At 37.2% G+C, this 27575-nt stretch overlaps 1 protein-coding gene across 2 annotated transcripts; it reads left to right on the forward strand.

Annotated features, from left to right (window-relative positions):
- The first annotated feature begins 1917 nt into the window (after positions 1-1917).
- On the forward strand, positions 1918-5353 carry LOC147436900 (calmodulin-6). 2 transcript variants are annotated; one of them, XM_086486289.1, is made up of 3 exons: positions 1918-2152; positions 2499-2854; positions 5188-5353. In XM_086486289.1, the coding sequence occupies exons 1-3, from the start codon at positions 2077-2079 to the stop codon at positions 5197-5199; spliced, it is 444 nt and encodes a 147-aa protein (XP_086342415.1). In that variant the 5' UTR covers positions 1918-2076; the 3' UTR covers positions 5200-5353. The 2 variants fall into 2 exon arrangements, with proteins under 2 accessions (XP_086342415.1, XP_086342414.1); XM_086486288.1 differs by lacking the exon at positions 5188-5353 and having other exon boundaries at positions 2499-2886.
- Positions 5354-27575: the final 22222 nt, after the last annotated feature.

Below are 27575 nucleotides of genomic sequence, written 5' to 3' on the forward strand. Positions count from 1 at the left end.
ATGGGAGAATCAATGGCTATGGCAAGCACTTTAGCATTAATTAAAAGTGTGCAATGAGGGAGCAATGGAGTCGATAGAAATTGGTACTTCCTTCTTATTAAAAATACCTTCGTTATGTTGTTCGTAAGCTTTGCATTATGCCTACCGTTCTTCACAAAGAGAAAGGGAAACTTTAAGTGCATGGGAAGCTTCCCTTTCTCACCTCTTACTTGAGTTTTCCCTGCCAAAAAATTCTCCAAAAAAACTCCTCCCTTCTCTTTCCTCTGTTCGTACTCGTTGACTTCTCCACCGTTTTTCAAAAAAGCCGGCCTTTTTTCCTTCTTTGGAAATCAACCTCTATCCACGCAATCCCTCCACTTGTCCACTTTGCATGCATGTGAGATTTCACTTAACTTCCCCATGCCATGCCCAGAAACAGGTGAGCTCCCTCCAAAAGGGGGAGCATGGGGCCACCTGCAGTTCACTGCCACCACACAAGCATGAATCTACAAAGTATAACAACTTTAAACTGCTATATCTTCCACATGGGGACTCCAAACTAGGAGTTGCAATGACGACAAGCATGTCGAGGACCGTATAATGGATTATTAAATCAATATTTTCTCACCTTCCACACATCCCTACCAACAAGCATCAAATCCACCGTTATTGGTAAGAAACATCACCTTTGGCATGCATATCAAGTAAGCACCTATCCAAACGTGCATCAAGCATTTGCACCAACATACCACCACCTCTTCTCTGGCTGGTTCTTAGTGCTTATGTATTTGAGTGATCTTGTTGGATTAATTCTTGTATATGGTTGTGCCTCCTTGTAAAAGGCATGGTTGTTGACCTATGTTGAACAATTTTGAACTGTTTTGGCCATGGCTTGTATAGAGCATGGTGCTGTTGTAGTCTTTTTTTTAAAATGTAATCTCTCACAATTGTGAGAAAAAAAAAAAAGATTAGATTGTTTTCAAAACCATTTGGTAAGGTTTTTCTCTTAAGGACTTTTACTTGACTAACTATAGAAGGGTCTTAAATGAAGTCATGGTATCTACGGTGCAAAAGTCCACACGCAAACGTCAACAATGTGAGTGTCATCCAATGCCTGCTAGTAAAGTTGAACCATGCATGTGAACTAAGACCAAGGGGCAATGGTTTGGGTTCATGTTTTTAATTTATTTTCACCCCACACTTTCAAAGCCATGTATGGCCATAATAGGAAGGCTCCGCATCATCACTACATTTTTTTTTAATGCGTTCATCAACATTTCGGCTGTGAACACCCACACTCAAACCCTCAAGGGAGAATCTATGGAACTTTCAAGTTAGTGTGATGAGGAGAGGCTTGAATTGCTTCTTCTTCCACAATGTATGACAAGTGTCAACATATATTCCGTTTGCCACGGACATGTGAGAATCTATGGAACTTTCAACTTAGTGTGACAAGTTGCGGCTTGGATTGCTTCATCATGGTCACTGGTCGGCTTTATTCCGCTAGCACCAATGGCTGCAACCGGCGCAACTGCTAGTAACCATTACGTGATGCGACAATAAATTTTTTTAACTTACTTTCTAGCTGAAATTCCGGCTATAGGATTGTACGTTCGTTGAATAACCCTCCCAACGATGCATGATGGCCGGATATGCGTGTTGGTCACTCAATTCCAACAGCAGGCTGTCGGCTACTCCGATCGCCTGACCTCCTGGAATGGTGCTCCCAGCACCCATTCCCTACACCTTCTTCCACAATGTATGACACGGATTAAAATGCTTATTCCCATTGCCACGCAAAGGTGCCGACTAGGTCCATAAAGCGGAAATTCCAAGGGCGAGCGAATCAGGGAATATATTCAATGCGTGTACACGTTTTTTTTTTTGGTCGAGAGAAGTTGGAAACTTGGAAAGCGAGGTAGTTAACTGAATGAAATTGATGACATCTTGGCAACTCTTCTCACTCACCTTATTCTGCTTCGCATAACTTCTGAGGTTAGGCCCTAGGTCTCTCTCTCTCTCTCTCTCTCTCTCTCTCTCTCTCTCTCTCTCTCTGTCTCTCGATACACGCACACACATACAAGGATCGCGCAGGAGATGGCGGAGCAGCTCTCGGGCGACCAGATCTCGGAATTCAAGGAAGCTTTCAGTCTATTCGACAAAGATGGAGACGGTCTCTCTCTCTCTCTCTCTCTCTCTCTCTCTCTCTCTCTCTCTGCGCGGCAATATTTGTGACTGACATCCATCGCTGCCGGAACTAGCGCATGCGGCGACCTCAACTCATATCCAGATCTGAGCGCTATCATCAGTGGCAAGGGAGGCCATAGAAGGGGAAAGAGTTTGTTTGTGTTGAAATCATGATGTTTTTTTTTCATGAGACAGGAATTTGGCACCAATACACTCCAGAATATATAGCAATGGTGTTAATGCATGTTGGGTTTGCTTTCTTTTCCTGGCATTGCTTTGTCTCCACTTACATGCATGTTGTGCTAAAGCTTTTGGTGACCATGGCATGGCAGGATGCATCACAACCAAGGAGCTTGGGACGGTCATGAGATCCCTTGGCCAGAACCCAACAGAAGCGGAGTTGCAAGAGATGATCAACGAGGTGGATGCCGATGGTAATGGGACCATCGACTTCCCTGAATTTCTCAACTTAATGGCAAGGAAGATGAAGGATACAGACTCGGAGGTGGAGCTCAAGGAAGCGTTCCGGGTGTTCGACAAGGACCAAAATGGATTCATCTCTGCGCAGGAGTTGCGGCATGTGATGACCAATCTTGGGGAGAAGCTTAGTGACGAGGAGGTCGATGAAATGATTCGAGAAGCTGATGTTGATGGCGATGGCCAAATCAACTATGAGGAATTTGTCAAGGTGATGATGGCCAAGTGATATCAATTGTTTCATGTGTTGAATTTCTCCCTCCTCTCCCTCTCTAGAGCCTCAAGCAGAGAGAGAGAGAGAGAGAGAGAGAGAGAGAGAGAGAGAGAGAGAGAGAATGAAGTATACTGTTTGTGATTAGGGTAGTAGAATGAGTTATGGGACATTCTCCACCAATTTAGAGACAAAAAATTTGGAAAATTCTTTGAATATTGCTTAATTAACTAACACACAAAATTACCAAATTTCCAAGGTATCCCAAATGCATAAGTGAAGGGTGAGTCTTAAGGACATAAAGCCTCACGAAAGTTAAAATTTGAAGTTAAGGTGTTTCACTTCCATGTGAAGTTGAGCCTTTTCTTTATGTGGACATCTCTTTGCATCCATATTAAGGTTTATGATTTGATTTCAAAGTTCCAATGTGATTCGGTAACAAGAGGGAATCCCTCAAGGAACAAGGCGATGTTGGGACCCTTCACCTTGTAGTGCATGGCAAAGCTCAGGGTGCTAATTTACGGTCTCAATCGCCAAACAAACCAAGGGAGGGCCATCATGACATGGGACATGATCGCCAAGGTGAAGCATATCTCCAAGGGGACTAGTGGAAAGGGGTCAGAGTTCATGATAACTGTTGGCTTCTAGATGGGCAAACATGAAATTGGGTGGCAACATGGGCGAGTTGGTACAAAAGTGCACCAGAGCATTGGGGAACCTAGAATGGAGGGAGATAGCGAGGTATTTCAAAAACTCCATATCCAGAACACATTGGTCCTCTTGGCTCTCAAAAGTTGGCCCAATTTTGAGATGGAGAGAGAACTACCCGAAAACAAACAAATCAATTTTCCACTCAATACAATCTCAGTAAAACAGAAGTGAGACTTTTGATCAATTCGGATGTCGAAGGTCTTAGCTATGTGCTTATGCCCATTTATGAGGTTGAATTTGATTAGAAAGCTTGGCACTTGCGTGAGAATAGAATCTTCACTAAACCAAAAAGTAAGAAAATCTATTGCAAACTCACGTTCAGAGTAGATGGGTTCATCCCATCAATCATTAGTGGCACAAGCACTACCGAGAATCCAAATGGGCATCAATTGCTAGCAACATCTAGACCCTTAGTGGCCCAGGCCGATGAAGGTCCTCCTATGGAAGGTGCTATGGGGAGCTATTCCTATCTAGATTAAGGTATTAAATAGAGGGATACGCTTTGACATATGCTCAAGATGCAAAGCATCCACTTTTTTTTTAAATGCCCAGTTATGCTCGAGCCCTAGCGGACAAAATTTGTAAATGGATAGAGCGACTTGGAAGATCTTCTTCTTCAAGAACAATTTACTCTTGGGAAACAAGATTTGGAAGAATCAAGCCATCCTAATATGCACGGCTACGAACCAACGCATCTATGAAGAAAACCTCTCGGTGGCCGGATTAGAATATATATTAGGGGGGCAGGCGATATGGAAGTTCTATGTGTGTGATTGAGAGAAAGAAGAGAAGAGAATATAAGAAAACATATTAACATTGAATCAAGAGTCCAAATTGAGTAACACAGCTTAATAGCCGGAATGAGGAGTTATTCCAATTATCCTATACATTGTATCTTCAGTCAGAATGACAAGTCATTCCAATTATCATAAACACTAGAACCAAAAATGAATCTATGGATCAATTAGGTCTTTATCTTCAAGTCAGTTGCTCGAACTCCTTCCCTTCTGTATAATGTCACTTTGGTTTTATAGCAAAGAAATAATATACAGTGTGTTTTGCAACTCAATCATTAGCATCAATTCAGATAAGTCCCCCTAAAACAACCTCCAACTTTTAGTAAGAGAAAATAATAGCATAAATAAAGGTAGAATAGGTCCATACATGTCTTCAATCTTATCCCACAATAATCACTTACCTAGAGCAGTAATGAGCATAGTATTACCATATATTTAACAAAATAGAGTTGCATAATTAAATCACATGATCTATATGTACCTATCAAGTGGTTACAAGAGAAAGATATTTTTATCCCAGAAAATTTATTTCTTATTTTTAGAGGGGGATTTTTTGAGGAACTTTGAAACAAAATTTACAGATCGGAAAAGGCTGTCTTGTAATCTTAGAAATATTATAGATAAAGGGTTTCCATAATTCCAATTGAATACACATGATATGGTGGGTTTACATAGAGTGAACATCTTGTGAGAGTAACTCATGATGTACGGTTAGCTTGATTGCAATGCGTTTGATGAGTTTTCTATGAGGAAGACCACAAACTGTAATTCTCTCTTTTATTATATTTTAAATTATGCTTAGCGACAAATGTTGTTTTCATGTAGATTATGCTATAAGTGCTTGACAAGTGCAACTTATGGGCATCCTCCTAGTCGGACACAGAATTCGGAGCCACATTTTTGATATATTGTATCTTGTTGTTTTGAACTATGTAATCTTGATCCTAGAGCTACAAATTTCTAAAATATAATGTCTCATTATGTACACAAAGCTTAGAGAAGCCAATCAATGGTCATTTTTGAAAGCCCTAGGTATAAAAGCCAATAGTTCTAGATTGAAAATGACATTTTTTTGGATAAATTGTGCTACCTCGTATTTCAGAGGTTTCCCTCACACACAAAATTAGTTTTCAGACATGTGGGCTATTTTGAGGTTGTGTGGTTTTATAGGTAACACTTCTGGAATAGATAGACACTATTACTATGTCTAGTGGTTGTGTAGATCCATCGGTCACACTCCAAAGAGAGTCATAGGGAGTGTAGAATCCCACTTGTGATGTGTACAGGTTACCTCCTTGCACTTCAGAGATAGGGTAGGAGTTAGTGACTTCGTGTTGTGTATGAGATTTTTCTTACAACTTCAGAAGTTGATAAAAAATGTGGATATAACTAAAGTATCGTTATCAAGTTTAGTTTGCTTTACACATTAGAGACAAAGCTAAACTATAGTATAAATAACGTATACACTTCTCCACATTTAAAGAGTGAAGAGGTAAGTCACAAAATTTCTCTTCATCTACAAATGTATCAATGTCTATATTTTATTTGCATTATATTGTTTATGCTTTCGTTTTACGTATCCAACTCACTTAAACAATAGTAACAGATAGTGAGTGCTAATTTGAAGCTTTGCTTCTCTTTTCATCAGTGTCTGCTACTCATAATATGTGAGCAAAGATATACTCTCTTTGTGTTCCTTGCTACTATGATATGTAGCTTTTTCTAGATGTGTTAATTAATGGGTTGATTATTGCGTTGTGTTAGAGAGTTTGTTCTCACACTTCAATAGGGACCATATTGATTGTTCAATCTTTCAATCATTTAAATAGTAGTGTCCACTCTTGTGTTAGAGCTATTAGCTCACATGTTTGGGCTACTTATACGCAACGTACACTTTTAGTAATCTAGTGGGCTACTTTTACGTGACATAAACTTCTAATGTGTTGTGTCTATAATAGTGTCCACTCTTGTGCTAGAGTTGTTAACTCACACAATTGGGATACTTTTACATAACGTAAACTTCTAGTGGTCTGGTTTTGAAAATATTACCTTACAATGCATTGTAGATAATTTGATTGTACATATATTGATGACATTTTTTAATTGAAAAATCACATTCGTTAAAATTTTTATATAATTAATTTGGTGGCGTAGTGATGTGTGTGAACACACTTAGAGCCGTCGGGGTATTTTTTCCCTCATTAGGAGGTATTTTTCTCCCTACATTGAATATACATCCATCACTCTAGGGCTATCTTATCTTTCCATTGCACACTAAGTAATATACTCGCTGTTGTGTGCCTTGAATTTACTTCATCTTCCCCAAGATCTGTGTGTTTCCTTACAACCCTACTTCCAACAATTGGTATCAGAGTAGGTTGCCTCCACCCGGGCTTAGTCGCCAGTAGCTCCAACACACGTCTGCTCACTTTTTTGATTTTTGTGATCTTTGGTGAGTGTCAACATGCCAAAAAATACTTTGGGATCTCTCGTAGAGCATAATCTGCTCAAATTTTTGATTTGGGCTCATTTCAGCCTCCGTTTCTACTATAGTCAGTGCTGCGCAAGCTATTTTGTCATTGAATTACCTATGGTACAAGGAGGATACAATTAACTTATGGCGGTCATTGATCTACTCACAAAGATTGCATATCTCATACCGGTTAAGGCAACCTTTACCGCCTTTGACATTGCACGTCTATTTGCTAAAGAGATTTTTAGATTGCATGGATTACCTATACAACGATCAAGATGTGAAGTTCACTTCAAATTTTTGGACCTCATGCTTCAAGGAAATAGGGACAGAATTAAACTTTAGTAATGTGTACCATTCTCAATAAGATGGACAAACAAAGCGAGTCAACCAAGTAATTGAAGATATTCTCATAGCTTATTGTTATAGGGAACCTAAGCGATGGATTAAAATTTTACCTCTGGTGGAGTATGATTACAATACTTCTCATCATCAAAGCACTGGTATGACCCCACTTTGTGACTTGTATGGTCAAGAATGTGTCTCTTCACTCAACTTTTCAGATCCTACCATAAGAGTTGAAGCGTCCAAGAAGATGCTTGAAGAAATGGAAAACTAGACAATAGCCATCTGAAAGGATATTCAAGCAGCTTAGGATTGCCAAAAGCAATATGCGGATAGTAAGAGATCTGACAGAAGGTTCAAAGAAGACAACAAAGTTTTTCTTTGGATTCACCCAAAGAGAAGTAGCTTAGCATTTGGAAAGTAGAAGAAGCTTAGTCCACTTTATTGTGGCCCTTACAAAGTGATCAAGTGCATAGGTACCCAAGCTTACAAGTTGAAGTTTCTAGATCACATCAAAGTCCATGATGTGTTCCATATAAGCTTACTAAAAATCTGTATTCCCAATGATGATCAACTCCTCAACGATGAAAGTTTTTCATGCCCACTCAAAACATAAAACATCTTGGAGCTCCAACCCTCTAAAATAATGGAGTCTTGAGAATGATTCTTCGAAATAGAATTACCAAAGAACACCTTGTTCAGTGGCTGGACTATCTTGAAGAAGATGCAACATGGGAAGATGAAGCCACCTTAGAAAAGGAGTACCCTCACTTTTTCTCAAGATGAGGACATCTCGAATTCCTAAGTTGGGGAGATTGTAACATACCTCGGATTTTTCAATAAGAATTATTTCACTTAATTTGCAAAAGTATTTAAGGTTTGCATTTTTGTTAAGTCATAGAGAGTTTTAATAAAGCAATTGGATAAAAAAGCGGACTTTGAAACTATTAATTATGGCCCTTACTCTCTTGACAACAATAGGTTGCTATGAGAAATTTAAGCCTTAAGACTATGTTTAAAGATAAGAGTTGACCCTTAAGAAAGAAAGAGAAACTTTTGGCTAAGTTTTAAGAAAGAAGGAGTATTTTGAGAAAAAAAAGAGTATTTTTATAAAAGAAAGAGTATTTTTAGGAAAGAAAGAGTATTTTTAGGAGAAGAGTATTTTTAGAGAAGCAAAAGAGGTAAGTCAAGATTATAGATTCTTTTCTTCTTTTTAGACAAGCTTTTTCTAAAACTAAAGTCTCTAAATCATGCATCGGGACGCGTGTGTGCACTAATACATTATATATATACATTATATATATATATTATTAGCCACAAATACGTGAAAACTTTTCTTCTTGCTTTTCATTATTCTTAGCTTTTGCTTCTACTACCGTTGTACTGTCTCAGATTCTCTCTCTCTCTCTCTCTCTCTCTCTCTCTCTCACACACACACACACACACACACACACACACACACGGCCCCGTATCGAGTGACACAAAAATTCAAAGACGCCCCTATTATTCCATGTCCAAGGAAGGTACAAAGGAAGCTATCATCTACACCAATGAACAAGTACTACTCATCCTTGAGAGCCAACCAATATGGAGAAAAAGATGGTTTGACAAGGGACCTCAAGATGATACTAGTTGTGATATCCCCAACCCGTCAATACCAAGATCGGGATGGGATCCTTGACAGGTCTATAGGTCTGATAAAAATCGGAGTCTCTAAACAAGGAAAATCCAAGGAATAGACCTTTACCATTGACAATGGCTTGGGTCTATAGCCTTAGAAGAAGACCTAGTCCTATCTCGCAGCGAAAACGAGACAACGTATTAAAAGTCCAAAAAAACTATTTCGGCCCTATAATTGTCACAATTGGACTAAGGTATCCTCAACCAACGCTTTTTCCCCCCTGATAGATGTGAGGGCACAGCCACTGGTGGACTCCTCTTCCAAGTGAAGAAGTTTTCTAAACGTTTTAGTGCGCGGAGATGGATAGTTACCTGACTAATCAGGTCCACCCATCTATGATTGACAACCTTAGTCAATCCCCACTTACCACCCCGCACTCACACATGATTCTTTTGTTATTTAATTACTACCACATTCTTATCACAATTAAAAAATGATTCCTTTTATCCTTCATAACAGGATTCTATTAAAACAACCCTTGAAAACAGTATTGAAAACACTCTTTTAGCAAACAGACATCTTTAAACTTAAGACAAGGTACTATCAATCAAAACATTGTCCATAATAACCATGAGAAGTACTCTTCTTGTCTCAAGACCACCTAAGGGTGAAAAAAAACGGCACCCATTCCTTATTTATAAATCCGGAGTGGATAAACCTCCACCCAAGGTTCCGGGTGCCCATACACCAAACCAGTTAACCATACAACCGAGCGGCTCCCCTAGGATAAAAAACAGTATCCTAACTTATGTAGAAACATCAAGACATGACCCAGAGTAGAAACTCATCGTTCATGGGGGTAACCGACTTATCCGTGGCTAGAAAGCCATGATTATCATCAATTTATACCAAGGAGTCAGAGGTGTTTTGAGACAAGCTGTCTTAAAGATGATCAATCATATCTTTCCTACTTCAACGAGTTTTAACCAAAACAATTCTTTCCTACATTATAAAACAAATGCACGTTGGAAGTTGCCTTCCGTTTTTGGTCAATTATTCCTTTTCTGATTCTTACTCACTCCTTACGTATGTAATGATAACTTATGAAGGAACTTAAACTATTTAAAGACTTAATTGAATAATGGGAAATCCACCTGAGACCGATCGGCCATCTGCTGCTGCACTGGCGCCTGAAGACTCTCCTCCATAGGTCTACTACTAGGCCCATCTTCATCGTCGTGTGACGCTCTAGTTCTTTTTAGAGTTCTGCTCTCATCATCAGATGTAGGATTGGTTCGGGTCCTTTTAGGTGCCATAACTTCTTATTCTTATAAAAAGGACATCTAATCATTAGGTAAATAATTCAAAATCTAAACTTAATCTTTGTATTCAACCGTAATCCATCCAAGGTTAAATTTATAGTCTTAATTGGTAAATTCTTGACCTAGTAATTTCTTATAGGCATGATAACTTTTTTCACCGCTTCCCTAAGGGTTTTCCAAACCCTCCTAATTTTCTATATCTTTTTTCTCATTTTTCCATCGACTTTTAAGCTTGGAATCTATTTATTTTGGGTTTAATATTTATTCTATTTATCTTCTTTTAAAAATTTCATTTCCTCAACTTGATATCATAGGTTTACACTTACTATAATTTTTCTAAGAACTTTTGACCACAATGTTTATTTATTTTAATTAATCTTTTGTTAAAATGAGGACTTTAAGTCAATTATATTTTTTTAACCTCGCTAATTAACTATGGTATAATTACCACAAGTAGATAAAGATATTTTTGACCTTTGATAATTATCTTATTGTTTTCCAAATTAATTATATAGTTTCTATCTTCAGTTTTTAGCTAAAATTAGAATAATTTGACTTAAATAAATACTTATACTAATTTTCTAAACTTGACATAATTATCACGGCCTTTTCATCATGTAATCTAGCTCTAATAAATAGCATGTAATCATATAGCATGATTTACAAATTTTTCCCTTTAGTTTTTAGCTAGAATTGGTATAATTTGATTTAGATAAATATCTAGACTACTTTTCTAACCTTGATATAATTATCACGGCCTATTTATCATATAATCTAGCTCTGATAAATAACATGTAATCATAGCACACAATTTACTAATTTTTCCATTTAGTTTTTAGCTAGAATTAGTATAATTTGACTTAGATAAATATCTATACTACTTTTCTAACCTTAACATAATTATCATGGCCTCTTTATCCTATAATCTAGCTCGGATAAATAGCACGTAATCATAGCACATGATTTACTAATTTCCCCCTTTAATTTACCCTCAGTAATAGTGATTTTCTATTAGGTTAATTATTTAAAATATTTATGGGTGGGTAAGATAATTATCACGGGTTACTTAAGATGTAATTTACCTCTGATAATTATCTCAAAGCTTTTTGGGTTCATTTGCTAATTTCCCCTTTTTATTTTCTCCTAAAAACAGTGTAATTCTACTAAGATAATTAGGTAAACTAATTTTCTGAGGTTAACATAATTATCACGGATTTTCTAAGATATAATTAACGTTTATAATGATCTTAAAGTATTTTGAATCAAATTGCTATTTTTCCCCTTTTAATTTGTCCTAAAAACAGTGTAGTTTTGCGAAGATAATTAGATAAACTAATTATCTGAGGTTAACATAATTATCACGGATTTCCTAAGATGTAAATAACCTCTGATAAATAACTCAAAGCATTTTGAATCAAAATAGTGTAATTCTGCTAAGATAATTAGGTAAACTAATTATCTGAGATTAACATAATTATCACAGGTTCTCTAAGATGTAATTAACCTTAAGTAAATAACTCAAAGCATTTTGAATAAATTTGCTATTTTTCCCCTTTTAATTTGTCTTAAAAGCAGTGTAATTCTGCTAAGATAATTAGATAAACTAATTATCTGAAGTTAACATAGTTATCAATGGTTTTTTAAGATGTAATTAACCTCTGATAAATAACTCAAAGCATTTTGAATCAATTTGCTATTTTCTCCCTTTTAATTTGTCCTAAAAACAGTGTAATTTTGCTAAGATAATTAGGTAAACTAAGTATTTGAGGCTAACATAATCATCACGGGTTGCCTAAGATGTGATTAACCTTTGATAATCATCTTAGAACATTTTGAATCGATTTGATTATTTCCCCTTTATTTTTCTCTAAAAAATAGTGTAATTCTGCTTAATTAATTATGAAAATTACTCAGAAAATTATAAGATAATTTTCCTAGCTTAAAGACAGTCTAACATAGCTCTGATAATTATCTCAACTTAATCTAAACTTAATTAGTATAATTTCCATTAATTTATGGTTAGAATGGATAATATCAGCCCTCATATGATATAATAATTAATTTGCTTAATATCCCTAAGCTTAATCACAATAATCAGTAGAGAATATTTAATTAAGAGAGAATTTTTGTGTATACATAGGATTAATCTTTAATTTATTAAGAAAATATGTTAACCTAGCTTTGCTAATTAAGAAGGATTAGGCTAATTACCGTTTAATTAACCAACTAGAGCTTGATCTCTAGTGATTTTTGCGTAGCAGTCTCTCTAGATGAGAGAGAATGTACCAAGGCTCCGAGTCTGTCTAAATTGTGAAGCAAGAGTCATATTTATAGGTTTCTAAGCACTCACAGGCTGAAAAATGCAGTAACTTGCATCCCAAGCAGCCCTACAGCTCCAAAAACGTCCCCTGCTACTAAATCTGGTCCCAAGCAGGTTCCCCACAACTCCACACAGCCCCCCTAGCTTCCAGAATCGAGTTTTACTAATTTCACTGATTTTTAATGATGAAAATTGGAAATATCAGTAATTTCTAGAACCTTAGGATAAGAAAGTCTTTATTAATAATAATTACTGAAACCATCCAATTTTACTTAACTAACTAAATTCAGAGTGTAACCTTTCAGAGCCCGTAACTTTTCAAGATTTTATCGAAATTCTGTTCTGAAAATTTCTATCCCGGGGTTTGCTGTGCTTAAGATTCCAAAAATACCAATATTTGCCGGTCGGACAATTCTACATTGCTTTTTCAATAATCATATCAGTTTGATTAAGCTTTATACAATCTTTAAAGTTTCAGAAACTGGAAACCTTACACTAGTCATTTTTGGTGGGTGTTGCTATCGAACATCTATAGAATATAGCAGAATATACACAAATTTACATCAAACAAACAAGTACAATGTGTATTTATTACCATAAATCAAGCGTAGTCAATTTTCTCTCATTTCTCAAAGAACCTGGGGGATGTTGGGTTACAATATATGAAATCCATTTCCAAACAAGTATATACAAATATTCACATCAACCACCTAAGAATAAAGAACATATGTAAAGTGCATTGAGTATTGCAATACATAAGTTGAATTGATTAACTGTGAGAAAAGAACTGTGTGTCTATTTGATAACAGATACAATGATTGAGATTGAGCATGCACTAGTGAGGAAAACATGTAGCTAAACTAAACTTAAGTAAGCATTGACAAAGTCAAAAAATGAAAAAAGCATTAACAAACTATAAAAATTAAACCGCACTATCAATTTGGTAATCGTGTATGTGTGTCTTCTAATTGTGCAAGCTGGAGGACAATGTTAGAGTCAAACTACATAAAAGAAATGTGAATACTTAAACATTTTGTCTTGCAATTATACACAAAGTGAAAATGCCAAATATATAGTGCACATCATACAGAAGTGCTACAAAAGTATGGTATATGGCATTGTGGTCTCTCCAGAAATAGAAACCGTGCCCTGCCTATAGGATAAATGTGCTGGACCAAGGAAATGCACATGCATGAGGAATTGGATGCAAATAATAGACCTGTAGTATTGTTGAGTTGGAGTCATGGTTGTGCAATCAAAACGTCCACAATTGTGATTATATGTCCTTTCTATCACACACAAAATAAGAGTTAACACAAATACAAAAGATACAGGAGACAAAATAAACTTAAAGAGAAGTGGATGTAGCTTTATGTTCTACATCATAGATAGTGTAGGGTTTATTGTAGAGTGATGAGTTCCTAATTCATAAGCTCTAGTGCAATCAATATAGTAGAATGGGCGAATTAACGGGGTGCAAATACTGAGCTACGGAGCTGATGCAAAATGTTGGTAGGATTGGTTAGAGTAAGTTGTCGGAGTACATGTGCAAGATCATCGAGGCTAATGCAATACATTGGTAGGGTTGGGTTGAGTAATTTATCATAATAGAGGTAGAGGAGAAATGAACCTTTCTTGTTATAGCTGTGTTGGGAACATTCTATAATCAACGCATTCCAAGAGATGACATTTTAAACAGGAAGCTCATCAAGATGTCGCGCTCTTATTTCTAGCATGTGATCTTCCCAAGGATAATTTAGATTCTTTGGGATGGAATCAATCATCTTCTTATTGTTGCTCCTCTCTTCGGTGTGCAAATTTTAGATGAGGTAATCACCAAGCTCGGCATGCTTGTAGCTAACCCACCCACAAGAGCCAAATAGTGAGAGAGCTCACTACGATCACTGCGATCATGAACTTTCATTTTCTATGTAAGTTCAAACTAGACATATTTAGTATCAAGACTAGAGACATATGCAATATCAAGGCTTGAACATCGATAGCAATAAGTCCTCAATTAATACCTCTAGCATATTGACATCAATCTATCTCAATTGGTGTTTCCTTTGCTGATCAAGACATCCAATGTTGACTTCTAGCTTTGTGCATAATGAACTCTATTGACACTTTGTTAGGACACTTGATGTTGGCTTTCAACCTTGTGCAGACTGGTGAAACGAGAGGCAAGTACTCTTGCATGCTCATGTAGAGGCAATTGAATGGAAGTTGAAATGTATATAGCTTTTGGCTCCATATGTGCTTGATATCTCCTCAAAAGAATTGCTTTGAGCTTGTACCCTTGGCTGCCTCAATTTTTTGGAGTTCCTTGCATAGACATGATGCACTGACTGTGTTTTATTTTAAGGACTAAAAGATAAACTCTTCCAACTAGAAGTCTAGAACTGTTGTAGTAAGTATGCAGGTGAAGACGCTGAAGTGCCACAAAAGTAAGAGATAAAGTCCTCAAACTTCAAAGTGGTGTAATATACAAGTGATGAAGATGCCCACATAGGTGATAAAATCCTAGCTCCTCACTATCAGTGTTGGCTTTTGGCTATGTGTAGACCTTCAAAACAAGGGATGAGATCATCATACATCAAAATAAAAAAGCAAATGTTTCTACAAAAGCAACATTTCTTGCTTATAGCATTGCATCCATTTTGTTGATGGTGATAGAAGCCGTATGGGCAATGTTGACTGATTAGAAGGCTAGTTTGGTATAAACATTGTTGCAGCTTCAGGTTGTTAGAGGGTTGTTGATCCATAACAAGCTTGTTTTTAGCTTTTCATCCTTGTTGGGGTGTCCACAAGCCTCGTAGTTGGTATCTAGAAGCTCATAGAGTGCCCTACACTAATTTATTTACATGCCATCATGCAAGCCTTTACCTTAGCTTTGAGGTGATGTCATGAACCCATCTACCTTCAAATGTACATGGAAAAGCTAGGGCGCATCTACTATGGTGTTTTCTTGATTGCCTATTATTGTACGACCAAAAGCATGTGAGATCCAATGTTGTGCTGTTGATCCTCGATGTTGTTGTTGGAACTCTTTTTCTTGACCCTTGCCTCAACTTTTCTACTTGATGACTCTTCAAAGCTTATGTCCAGGATTCTATACTACTTGCTCTCCTTTTCTTACTTATTGAGCCGTTCACTTGTGTATAATATCCTTGGCTTTTGTACTCTTGTTTTAAAGATTCAATTGCCTTGGCTACTTGATGTCAATTAGATAAAATCATGCTCTATTATCCCCTCAAGAATAGATCTATTGTCAAAAGAGAGAACTATTGTTGCTTCTTCTTCACTTTTTGTTTTTGTTTTTCTAGCAAAGGGGGCAAGTTTTTGTGCTTTTGAATATGTTATCCAGCAAACATTGCTTGTTAATTAGAAGCACCGTGCATGAATGCTATGCATGCAGATCGTAGTTGCTGAACTTTGGACCTATCATTTTAAAAAGCCATGTCATCACTATCGTCCTTCAAGATCCAGAATCATCATAATCTCTCTTTGGATGCTACTTTGTGCTCCAAATGCTGTGCATAGATCTCTCCTTACTTTGGCTGTGTATCCATGCATGACTAGTCATGCTACATGCATTCAACTTGCCATGGGTAGCTCATGCACAAGCCTACCTCCTAGCTTGCTTTTGGACTCTCTCATGGATGGTGCTTCCCTATGCCTTGTATATTTTGATCACCGAGATATTTATGTGTTTCTTTTTTTAATTTACCTTTGCAATTAGAGAATGACACATGGCTTCTTGTGGGAAAGAGCCAAAAAATGACATTTGGCTCACCATGTAAACATCTACAAAAATGCACCACAGCATCTGAGGATCAACCCAACTTATTGTCCACTCACTAGAAGGTGGTCCTGGGATACCTGTGCAGTGTGGAGGAGAAAGAGAAAGATAATGTTGAATCACCCTATCCTCACCAATCCAAAATAGAACACCAAGCCCACAGAAGAATATATGCTACACACTCTCAGGGCTACAATAGCAATGCTACGGGATGTACTAGATCTAGCATGCCAAATAACAAGAAAAATATTGAAGATGATTATCACTTGCATTGAAGCTTTTGATGACATTGACAAAACAGAGCATAAATGAGAATTATTTCTTGAAGGCACCAATGAAATCAATTGGAACCGCCAAGAAGCACCTTTAAAGAATGTCATCATGGGCATGCATTCATGCATCATGTTCTTGCCTTCACACTACATGCAAAAATTTGAAGAAACATTTATGATAGGATTTTCTTTTAAATGGTTAAATTCATTTTTTCAATCCATTAACTAAGGAGCTTCAAGTGCAACATGTAGCCTACCAAAGCACGCTGCTCAACAACCATCTCAGAGATCTATCTTTTAAAGGGGACATAATGGCAAGGGCAGCCAAGTTTAGCAATGTTAATAAAAACTAATATCTAATTCTGTCAAATGATTTTCTCATGTTAAACTGATCATTTAATATGGGAAAGTACCAAGCCCAGTAAAAGCTAGAATATTGGTAAGGCTGCCAGACTGGTCTCTGTGCAGGGATCCAAAGCAGAGAAAATGGGGATCCAAAGAGGGGGGGGGGGGGGGGGGGGGGTCTGCAAAAGAGCAATGTGCATCACTGGAGCTTAAAAGACCTAAGGTTCAGCTCCCTTAAGACCTCCATAGGCCAAGGTTCCAAAAATTAACTAAAGGTGGAAAATATTGGATGGTTATGAGAAGGGTAAAAAGTCTTCCCACATCCCTAGGAAGGAGGGGGCGAGCCCTAATGGTAGGGGATGAGAGAGAAACACACACACACTCCCAAGCTCTCTCCAAAGAGAAGAATGGACACATGGCAAGCTCCTAGCCCAATTGCCCCCAATCTCCCCTCAAATCCTATTGGATGGCCATAGAGGTGGAACAATGAGAAGTAGGCTAGAGTAAAATTAGTCTAATCAATTTAAAAAATCTTGATAAAAGAACCAATAGAAATTAAGCTCCCTAGAAGACTATTGGACAGTCTAGCAAGGGGTCCAATGAGCATCCAGCAACCCAATGGCTTGCTTGATTCCTATTGGCCAGAAGACTAAAAGGTCCAATGAGAGTTTTAATAAATTATTTAATTACCTAAAGCTCTCACAAAAGGGGAAAGGGGGACACATGTCACAAGGCTATCAATTATGCTTCTAATTTGTGACAGGCTAAGCTTTGCAGGAGCCAATGGAAAGCTAGCAAGAGCAAAAAGCAAGAGGGGTCGACCACGTAGAGAGAGAGTGAGCATTTTAGTCTAACTCACTTTGATACACACACACACACACACACACACACACACACACACACACACACACACACACACACACACACACACACACACACACACACACACACACACACACACACACACACACACACACACACACACACACACACACACAACTTATGTGTTGAGAAAGAACTCCATCGCCTTCTCCAAGCATTGAGAAGTAGAGGCCTACACCAACGACTCTTGGCGATGGAACACAAATCCAACCAAGAGCCAAACTTCAATGGCATGCTCATCTCCTCTACCATGCTAATTACTAAGCTAAGCTATGCTATTAGAGTAATTATGTGAGGAGAATACTTCTTTCTTGTAAGCTACATCTTCTTCCTCTCAATCTTTCCTCATTCCTTGATAGATCTCACCATTTTTGAAGGTGTGTGAGGTCTTGGGACCGAGGATAGGGACACTTTTGTGTTTTTCAAGCATAATTTGGTGCATGAAGCTTCCATCTTCATTGCACCACCGAGTTTTGTCAAGGAACACAAAGATCGTATTGTACAAAAGTCTCCTTTGATGGGAGAAGCTATAATACAAAGCCTTTTTGGAGGGGGGGCCGGCTCCACATAAATCCGGTCCTCAACTATTGTCAATTGTTCTATTTCTCTCTCTTTTCAAGTATTTTCTATGCCAAATTATCTAGGTGTAAATTGCTATGTTGCTTTCTCAAACTAAGTATTCTTTCTATGATCATTAGGAACTTATTCTTAATGGAATGCTCACTATGTTATCAAATTCCGCTACACACAAGTTACTAGTGCATTAAATGTTACAAGCGAAGTGTTAAAGTCCTTGGAAAAGAAACATTTTGAAAACTACCACTAGATCGTTAACAACATGCACAAGGATGTGCATCAGCTAGAAAGGTGGGAGTGTTTGGTCAGTACAACTTATGGTCAGCCTCATAGTTGGACAACCAATTTGGAGCCACATTTTTTATATATTGTACCTTATTTTTTTGAGAACCATGTACATGAACAATGTAAATTTCTAAAATATAATGTCTTATTATGTATGCAAGGCCTAGAGTAGCCAACCAATGGCTATTTTTGAAAGCCCTAGATATAAAAGCCAGCAATTTTGGTTTGAAAATGACATTTTTTTGGATACACAAAGGAGCATTGTTGTACATATTGTCAAAAGATTTCTCAACTCAAATTTGTAATCAACATTTTGCATGATTGGGTAATCTATTTAAAATTTTGAAACTTTAATTATGCTCCTCTTCTCTTGTCTTTCATTCAAGTGTAAGCATTTCAAGTGTTGTCATGATTTGCGACCTTGCATCTGCAAGCCTTATCTTCACTTTTGAGTCTTAAATTACTATGTTTTGACATTTTGTCTTTAGCAAAGTGTGATTAGACCTTAGAGCGACATGTTTGAACGATTTTGTTGAAATTTTTATGACATGGCAAATGATGAATTATGTTTTTTGTACCTTATCAAAATTCTAACAGATTTTGTTGACTTGTACCTTCAGGCCTAGTATAGCTTCTGTTAAAGTTTTGTGGCTATCTAAATCTATTTAGTCATTGAAATAGTGTGATGATTGAGAGGATTGAGAGTGGTGAGAAAGGAAATATGCAGATTCTGTGATCTATGAGTTGGTGATTTTTTTATAGCGATTGATATGTTCGCTTGTTAGGTTCACTTCTTGAGATTGACACCCTCAAACAGTCACCGTGCCCCATCCGAGTCACTTCCCTGAGTGATTGACAATAATATGTTAGTACCCAAAGGCTATGCTATGGAAATTCTTTGCAGAGACCCGCTAACAATAAATGTTGATCAAGCAGTTGTGAAATAGGATTGATCTTCGGTGGGTGTGCTACTTCAACATTATTGATTCCATGGTATGTAGCTCGAGGTTAAGCCTTTGTTTACATTTTTGGTATGTTAAAACATGTTCTAGAGGAGAAGAGAGAAAGGCATACAAACCTTTTCTATGCATTTGTTTAGTTAGTGAATAAATATCTTCATATCATCTTCCTTCCCATTTTGCTTTGAAATGATCTTCCTTCCCATTTTGCTTTGACATGATATAAATATCTTCATATCATCTTCCTTCCCATTTTGGTTTGAAATGAATTTAGAAGGCTTCATCATTTTTGGGTATAGTCACATTACTTTTTGACTCATTGAGCCTTAAAACCAATATCATACCCCTCACCTCCATAATCCTATCGTGCAAGTACTCTTACTAGAGAAGTAATTGTTAAAGTCAATATCATGCCCCTCGCATCCATAATCCTATCGTGCAAGTACTCTTACTAGAGAAATAATTTTCAGGTATGATCTTCGTTGCACCTTGTATATGTGTGTGTGTGTGTGTGTGTGTGTGTGTGTGTGAACAAACTCTATTTATGTGGAAGCTTATGTGTATGCCTAGGGTATTCACTTATAATCATGAGAAGAGTGTCGTGGATCTTCAAAGCCCTTCAAAGCTTGCATTCACCTCTGCAAGTAGTTATGCACTCAAACTAAGCTTCTCCCTAGAAATATGTTTCTTAAAAATAAATAAGGCCAAATTCTTTTAGATCATTGGTATTTTTCATGTTTATTAGTATACATTTAAGTACATGTTAGAATAAATTAGTGGCATAAAGTAGCATACCATTCACATAATCATTAAAGATCTTGCAATCCTTAGCATCAAGATCATATTTTCTTGCCTCTAAATCATTGATAAATGAGAAATTGAAACCATCGATTCCATGGGGATACATTGATTGTCAATAAGGTTGTATGTGTAGACATTGTTATCATTGCCCCTTGATACCATCAATAGGAAGTGAATGGGATCATATATGTAGCTCCTTGTTATCTTTTCCCCTTGATACCATCGATAGGAAGTGAATGAAATATACAAGGGTTTGTTTTTTGGTAGTTTAAAGAAAATGTTAAAGCTTGAATGAGCTTTGAAACGCCTAGAGTAATGGAAAAAATCTCTATTTTGGGCCTAAATAATATATATATCTATTTGTGTCTGTGTGTGTGTGTGTGTGTGTGTTTGTATGTATGTATGTGTGTGTGTGTGTGTGTGTGTGTGTGTGTGTGTGTGTGTGTGTGTGTGTGTGCACATGTATATGTATATTTGTATGATGATTTGGTGGTGTTGGGTCATCTAATGGGGAGGATTGCGCATCATGTGCGAGAAAGGGTGCATAGTGATGTGTTTTTGCTAGTGGATTGGGGTGTAATGTGTGTCCTAGGCTATAGAGAGACATTGGTGTGTGTTTTGGATGGTTCCCCATTCCCCCTTTACATCATCACAATCACATTTTCAATGAATGCACAGCCTTAAATTGTATAACTAACTTGTGCATCCTAAGAAGCTTTAGATTTTTTATCTTGATTCACTTGATTGCTTGTTCCCCTTTCATGGTATTTTGCACCTTAGATACGGTGCCAATTTGGTGCTATCTTGCTAGAAACATTGATTTACTAGCGTCTCAAAGGATTAAATTTTCTTATATTTCCTTGGTAAAAAATTTTTAATTCATACAAAATGGGATACTTAAAGTTATTTTATTGTCCCCTAAGTTTTATGCCTCGATTATAGGTTTCCCATACATGGTCTTATTTTTCTAGCTATTTATCCTAAATTTTTAATAAAAATAAATTAAAATTAGAGTAATTTACTATGAATAGATACTAAAAAATTATTAAGACTTTTCTTATTTATGTCTAATTAGTCTAATAGAGAGATGTGTTCCCAAATTTTCTTCTAAATTCTAGAATCAATTTTATCATTATTGAAATTATTTTGGAATCACTTTGCTAATTATTTAAATATTTTGCTAGGATCTTAGCCTGAAATAGACTTATTTTTCTATAGCTAAATTGGCAATAAAATCATTTGTATCTCTAATGATTATTTCTAGTTATAGTAGCAATGTGTTATTATAGGTGTTGTAATTTTTGAATAGGAACTGAGAAAATTTGATAGCATGAATTATTAAGTGATAGAAATCATATAAATACCTAAATTATTAGAAAAAAATATAATTTTTACCTACTAATCAAATAAACTTTTTTCTTGACTAATCCAACATGTGAATGCTATAGGAAACCTCTATGTATCCACCGATAAAAACTTTCTACTTTGTAGTTAGACACAAGTTAAAATGTGTAGCAACCTACACTAAAACATTGACAGGACAACACTCCTAATGAAGCAATAGACAATCCAATTCTAGCATTGATTAATCCTAGGAATCCAAAAGCTCAACAAGCTCTCTTTCACCAACCAAAAGGAGTTTTGAATCTTCCTACAACCTTTTTTTCCCTTCTCTTCCCACCACCTTCTCCCTCCTCTTCATGCTACCCTCTTTTTCTCTTTCTTCTGTGTGTCATCTTCCTCTCAAGAAATGGAATCCACACAATTGAAACTCCTAACACGTCTATTAAAACCGTCAACACCTATGGTACACTAGACAAACACAATTGTGTGGATCCCAATATCTATAACCAAAGGCAATTGGATAGTCATGCATCAAACTAAGAGAAGGAACTCCTCCTCAAAATAGTAATCCTTTCCATGCTAGGAAAAAGAGTGAATTATTTCATACTTTTTTAGCTAAGAAGACAATGAAAGAAGTTTTAGTGCAACATGTTTATATGCTCAAGGAGCTTCAACTTCATGTTGAGAGCTAGCTGTAAGTAATTTATTTGTTTGCACTAGATTTCCTTGGCGTCCACTAGGAAATATGTAAGATAGCACGTGCAAACAAAATAAGGGATTTATAATTAGGTACATTTACATAAAAATGTACTTAAATAAATGATTTTTTAATTGAAAAACTGAAAAATTTTCATACATAAGGACTATTTTTTAATACAAAAATGCATATATAAGGGGTACATATAATATTTGAAAATAGAGAAGAAAGGGATTATTTAAATACCTCTTGTTTGCACGTGATATATGTAATTTTTACATACTCCTCGGGACTAGATTATTGACTATTCTTTCTACTTTGACTTTGCTTGTTTGTGCTACTATACTCCTATGATTGTTATATATTTTTGTGCTACTATGCTCCTAGTATATCGCTATCCCTCATGTTACCGTATACATGTGGTAGTGATGTGTGTGAACACACTAGGATTGCCAAGGAATTTTCCCCCTCTTTAGGAGGTTTTTTCCCTTGAGCATTGTATATACGCCCATCACTCTAGGGCTATCTATCTTCCATTGCACACTAAGTAACACACTCTCTATTGTGTGCCTTGAGCTTCCTTCGTCTTCTCCAAGCTGTGTGCATTTCTCTACAACCATAATTCCAACAATTGGTATTAGAGCAGGTTGCATCCTCCCGGGCTTAGTCGCCAGTTGCTCCAGCACACGCCTGCTCACTTTCTCTGATTCAGTGAGCTTTTGCAAGCGTTCGTAAGTCGACAAATATTTCGGGCTAGCTCATAGAGTGTAGTCTGCTCAGATTTCTGATTCGGGCTCATTTCGGCCTCCGTTTCCACTACAGGCGATGCTGCACATGCTATTTTGTCCTTTTGTGCAGAGTTTCTATCAGTGCCGTTTTCTCCATAACAGGTGCCTTACAGTCTTCTACGGTTTGTGCTATATAGCACGTGTTGTTCCCGTTCCGTTTCTCCTATTTTCGGGAAGTTTTCACATCAGGTGCAGCATTTACCATGGTTGACAACAACACAAATGTCTTCAAGATGTTTGCTGCTGAGGACAGGTTGGATGAGGACAATTACCCTATGTGGGCTTATATGATGCAACACGTTCTTGTGTCAAAGGGTGTCTGGAATATTGTGCAAGGCATTGATGTACGTCCTTGTTCTGAGGATGTAGGCGATGTTGAGGATGTTGCAGGTCTTGCTGCAAGGATTGCTGCTATTAGAGTTGTTTTGCCTACGACAGAACAAGCTCGATGGGATGTAAAGGATGCGCAGGCTCATGCATTGATTGCATTGTTTGTGAAGCGCACCATTGTTCCTCACATCCGTAGCAAAATCTGCAAAACAGGCTTGGGATATTTTGGCTGGTCTTTATGCAAGCTGCAATGAGGCTAAAATTGCTTTGCTGCGTTGTCGAGAAATTAGCGGTCTTGCCGGGAAAGCACCGGGCTTATGGCTGTGAGAGTTTGTGAGAGAACCCAACAAAAACTATATGAAGGAATTAAACCATAGATGCCATGAAGACTAGGGTTTGGAAAGAAGTGCAATCAAAGAAGACCCACTCTTTCTCTCTTGCACTCACACACACAAAGAAAGAACACAAAAGAGAATGTCAAAACAACACAAAGATGAAAACATCAAGGCTATGGTCATATCTTATCATGGGTAGTATGAAAGGGTTAATAGATGAGTTAATGGCATTCAATCTTGGCTGACCAAATAGTCTACGAATTGTTCTTTGGAATTGTAGCTTTGTGCTTACCATAGTATATATATTTTGTATAGTGATTGGGATTAATTGTGTGTACAAATCCTCTTGGTTCATAGCAAGATAACTACGCTTACATCAAAAGAAAAATTATAGTCTATGAGAGGTAGTATGATGGGATCCGGTGATAGAAGTATTTCATTGAGCCTTTCTGGGCCAAAGAGAAACACTATACGTTGTTGAAAGTGTATTTTACGGCTAATCCATACGTTAATTCTAATAGATTGTACAGAGTGAAAGCGATAGAAATGATCATCATGTGGGTTATTCATCTAGGATAGTATGTGAGAAATGTAGATATGAGAGAAGTGAAGAGATGAGAAGTTTCCCTCCCAAGCCCTATTCTTGCCCGCAGGCAATAAGGATACTGCGGGGAGAGATGTACCTGTAGCAAAGAGAACCTAGAATTTGTAGAGAGGATGAATTACTAAGAGTGAGAGAGATAGGTTTGGTTAAGGAGATGAGATTAGATAGATATATATATATATATATGTTGGATTAGAGATGAAAAAGAAAACAACAAGAAATCAAGAAAACATCAATGTAGAACACATCTTACTTGACAAACCCTTTGGCACCATTATTGATGGAGAGAGAAGAAGAGTGGATAATTCCACTTTGATTGATACATCAAGTGCAAGACCTTCTTTGATTAGAGTTGATCTTCCAAGGTTATCTTGTTGCAAGAATGGCTAGTCTCCCTCTAGGAGAAAGTGTAAGCTTGGGCTTATGTTAATGGGGCTAAGTACAATTAGGCATTACTACTCACTCCCTCAAGAATTCCTCTCATCAATGGCTTGAATGCTTGAGTTATTTCCAAGGAAGAAGAGGTCCTCTTTTATAGGTGAAGGGAACCCCCAAGGGTTTACACAAGAAGAGAGGAGCCAGTGTGAACATGAATTGGAAAAGTTGGAAATGAGCTGTCCTTGCATGATGTGGGCAGACTGGGGTCCAGTATTTTGATCATATCTCCTCAACCGTGGCTCCAAATAAAAAAGTAAAAATATGGACAAAAACTTCAGCTCATTAGCTACGATTTTCATTTTAAAATTTTTTTCCAATTCGGATTGGAACCTTGTGTAAAAAATTCATCAAAATAGGGTCCATTTATGGCAGAAAAAGTCTTCATGTGGTCTCCTTAGCTTAGACTTTCATTTAATTCCAAAGGACACCTCATGCCATATGAAAGCATGACATTGCTCCTTGACAAAGTTTTGTAATCATGCTTGCAATAATGCATTAAAATAAGTGTATCTTTGAAATCATGCCACCTAGTGTCCCACTAGGATTTGATTCTCTCCTAGTAGCTATTTAAAAAGAAATATAAGAAAAGTATAAAAAATACATAGAATATATATATATTGGAGTTTACCCTAGATATAGGATCTAGCTAGGGTGTGAGATGATAATGAAATAGCAGAAATAAAGAATCAATGCTTTTTGCCCCAAGTTAAAGAGGCGGAGCTATTGATGCTTTTCCCATAGTATTTTCTGATGGTAAAGTAAGGATATGTTACCCTTGAGAAAAATAATAGGATGAGATAGAAGGCGTATTATTATACTTAAATATGCATATGTACACTATAGGAAATATAATTATGTATCTAAAAAAAATACAAGATAACTCTTGTAGCATGCGTTCCCACTATGTACGTGTCACAGCACGACATCCACCCCCTCTAAACTTGCACATCCTCTGGCATGTGCCAACCTCATGGTAACTTGTGAAAGCAATTGTATCCCCTGTCATCCCATGACCTCCTCCAGGATCATATGGGTAACTCAAAAACTTGTATTGTACTAAGCATTGAGATTCTCCGCATATTTTAATTGCTCTCAGATCAGAAGGAATTGTTATATACATCTGTCTCCAAAACATCTGTAACAAATCTCCATTATGCGCAAAATCTTCATGACGTAGAGACATAAGTTCCTCATCAAAAAAAACACTTCCAGGCTTCCTGTAATATACTTGAAAGATTTTTGAAACTGCACTTCAACCTTCTGACCAACCTGTAAATCCATATGTACCTCTTTCGCATAGAAGTCTGAATCTGCATCTTCATTCTCAAAAGAATCCTCTAGATAGCCTTTCTCAACATCGAGAGAAACCTCAGAAATGTGCATGGTAAACCTCTCATCAATTCTCTCACCTTTTACCAAATACCTCTCCAGCTTTATAGCATAAAACTTTGCATACCTCTCAAATATGGTGTCTAATTCCCTTTCCAAATCATCCTGGTAGGTATGCTCCCGGTCACTTGTAACCGACTGCTCAAAAACCTCCTTGGAGTTAGTCTCTAACACAATATCTTCACCCCTTCTTCCTTTTTGACTCATCGCTAAATTATCTTCAATTGAATCATGTCTCCACTCATCTAGGGAGAACCCTTCTTCATTACATGACTCTGGTGTCAGCATAGAGCTAGCATCCTCTTCTTGCTTCAAGGAATCACCATGTATACCCTTCCTATCCATAGCAGATAGATGCTCACAAACCTGCTTCAATTTACACCCTGTGACACAAGACCTAAATCCCTTTTATGCCTCAGATATTGTTTGCATATCTGCAAGCAACCGAATTTCTTAGAACCCTGTATAGTAGGCACTTTATGGCAAGCATCTTTATTTGTATCTTCACACAGATAAGAAATATCACTCCCATCACAAACCATATCTGAAGAGGTTTCTTGCTCTTCTACTCTATCCTCTAATGTCACTTCAACATGTATAGCATAACCAAACACTTTTCTATCTTTGATTTGTGAATCTTGAAGATTCATAGCTTCATCTGTAGAACCCCAATCCTCATGTAGAGAATCTGCATCTGTCATTCCTTCCTCTACCATGGAATTGTGAAAGCTTGCTGCATCTAGCTCTAAATAAGGCACAATTTCATGAGTCATCTGCATCACATCTACTACTCCATATATACAAGACATACATATTACTCTGTCAATGCACTCCTCTTCTTCCACCTCGTCTAACTGAGGTACTTCACAATCCACAATGCTACTAGCAGAGCTATACTCACAAAGGAAGAGATTTTCAGTCACCCCCTATAAATTAGCACTTTTGCAGCTAGGCATATCCATTTGGGTAGTACCACATGCATCAAACTCGCATAGGAAAGCATTGATAATGGCTTCTTCATCCTGGTATATGTCTTCAGTATAGGCATCCGGCTCTTCTAAACTTGGTAAAAGTTCCTGGATCAACTCAAAAGTAGATTGTAGCACATCACTAATATAGCCGTCTTCCACCTGTTTTCCCTTCACATCCTCTGTCAAAACCATAGCATCCTCATCCTTGTATATACACTCATGTGCATCTTCAAACGAATCAAAAGGAGCGTCCAAATCATCTATCATAGCCGACGAGTTTGCATCATCCTCTAAGTCGCTTTGAGCCATAGATG

Source organism: Adiantum capillus-veneris, chromosome 17 (assembly GCF_014529385.1).
Source record: "Adiantum capillus-veneris isolate H3 chromosome 17, ASM1452938v2, whole genome shotgun sequence".
In the NCBI taxonomy this organism is placed as follows: Eukaryota; Viridiplantae; Streptophyta; class Polypodiopsida; order Polypodiales; family Pteridaceae; genus Adiantum; species Adiantum capillus-veneris.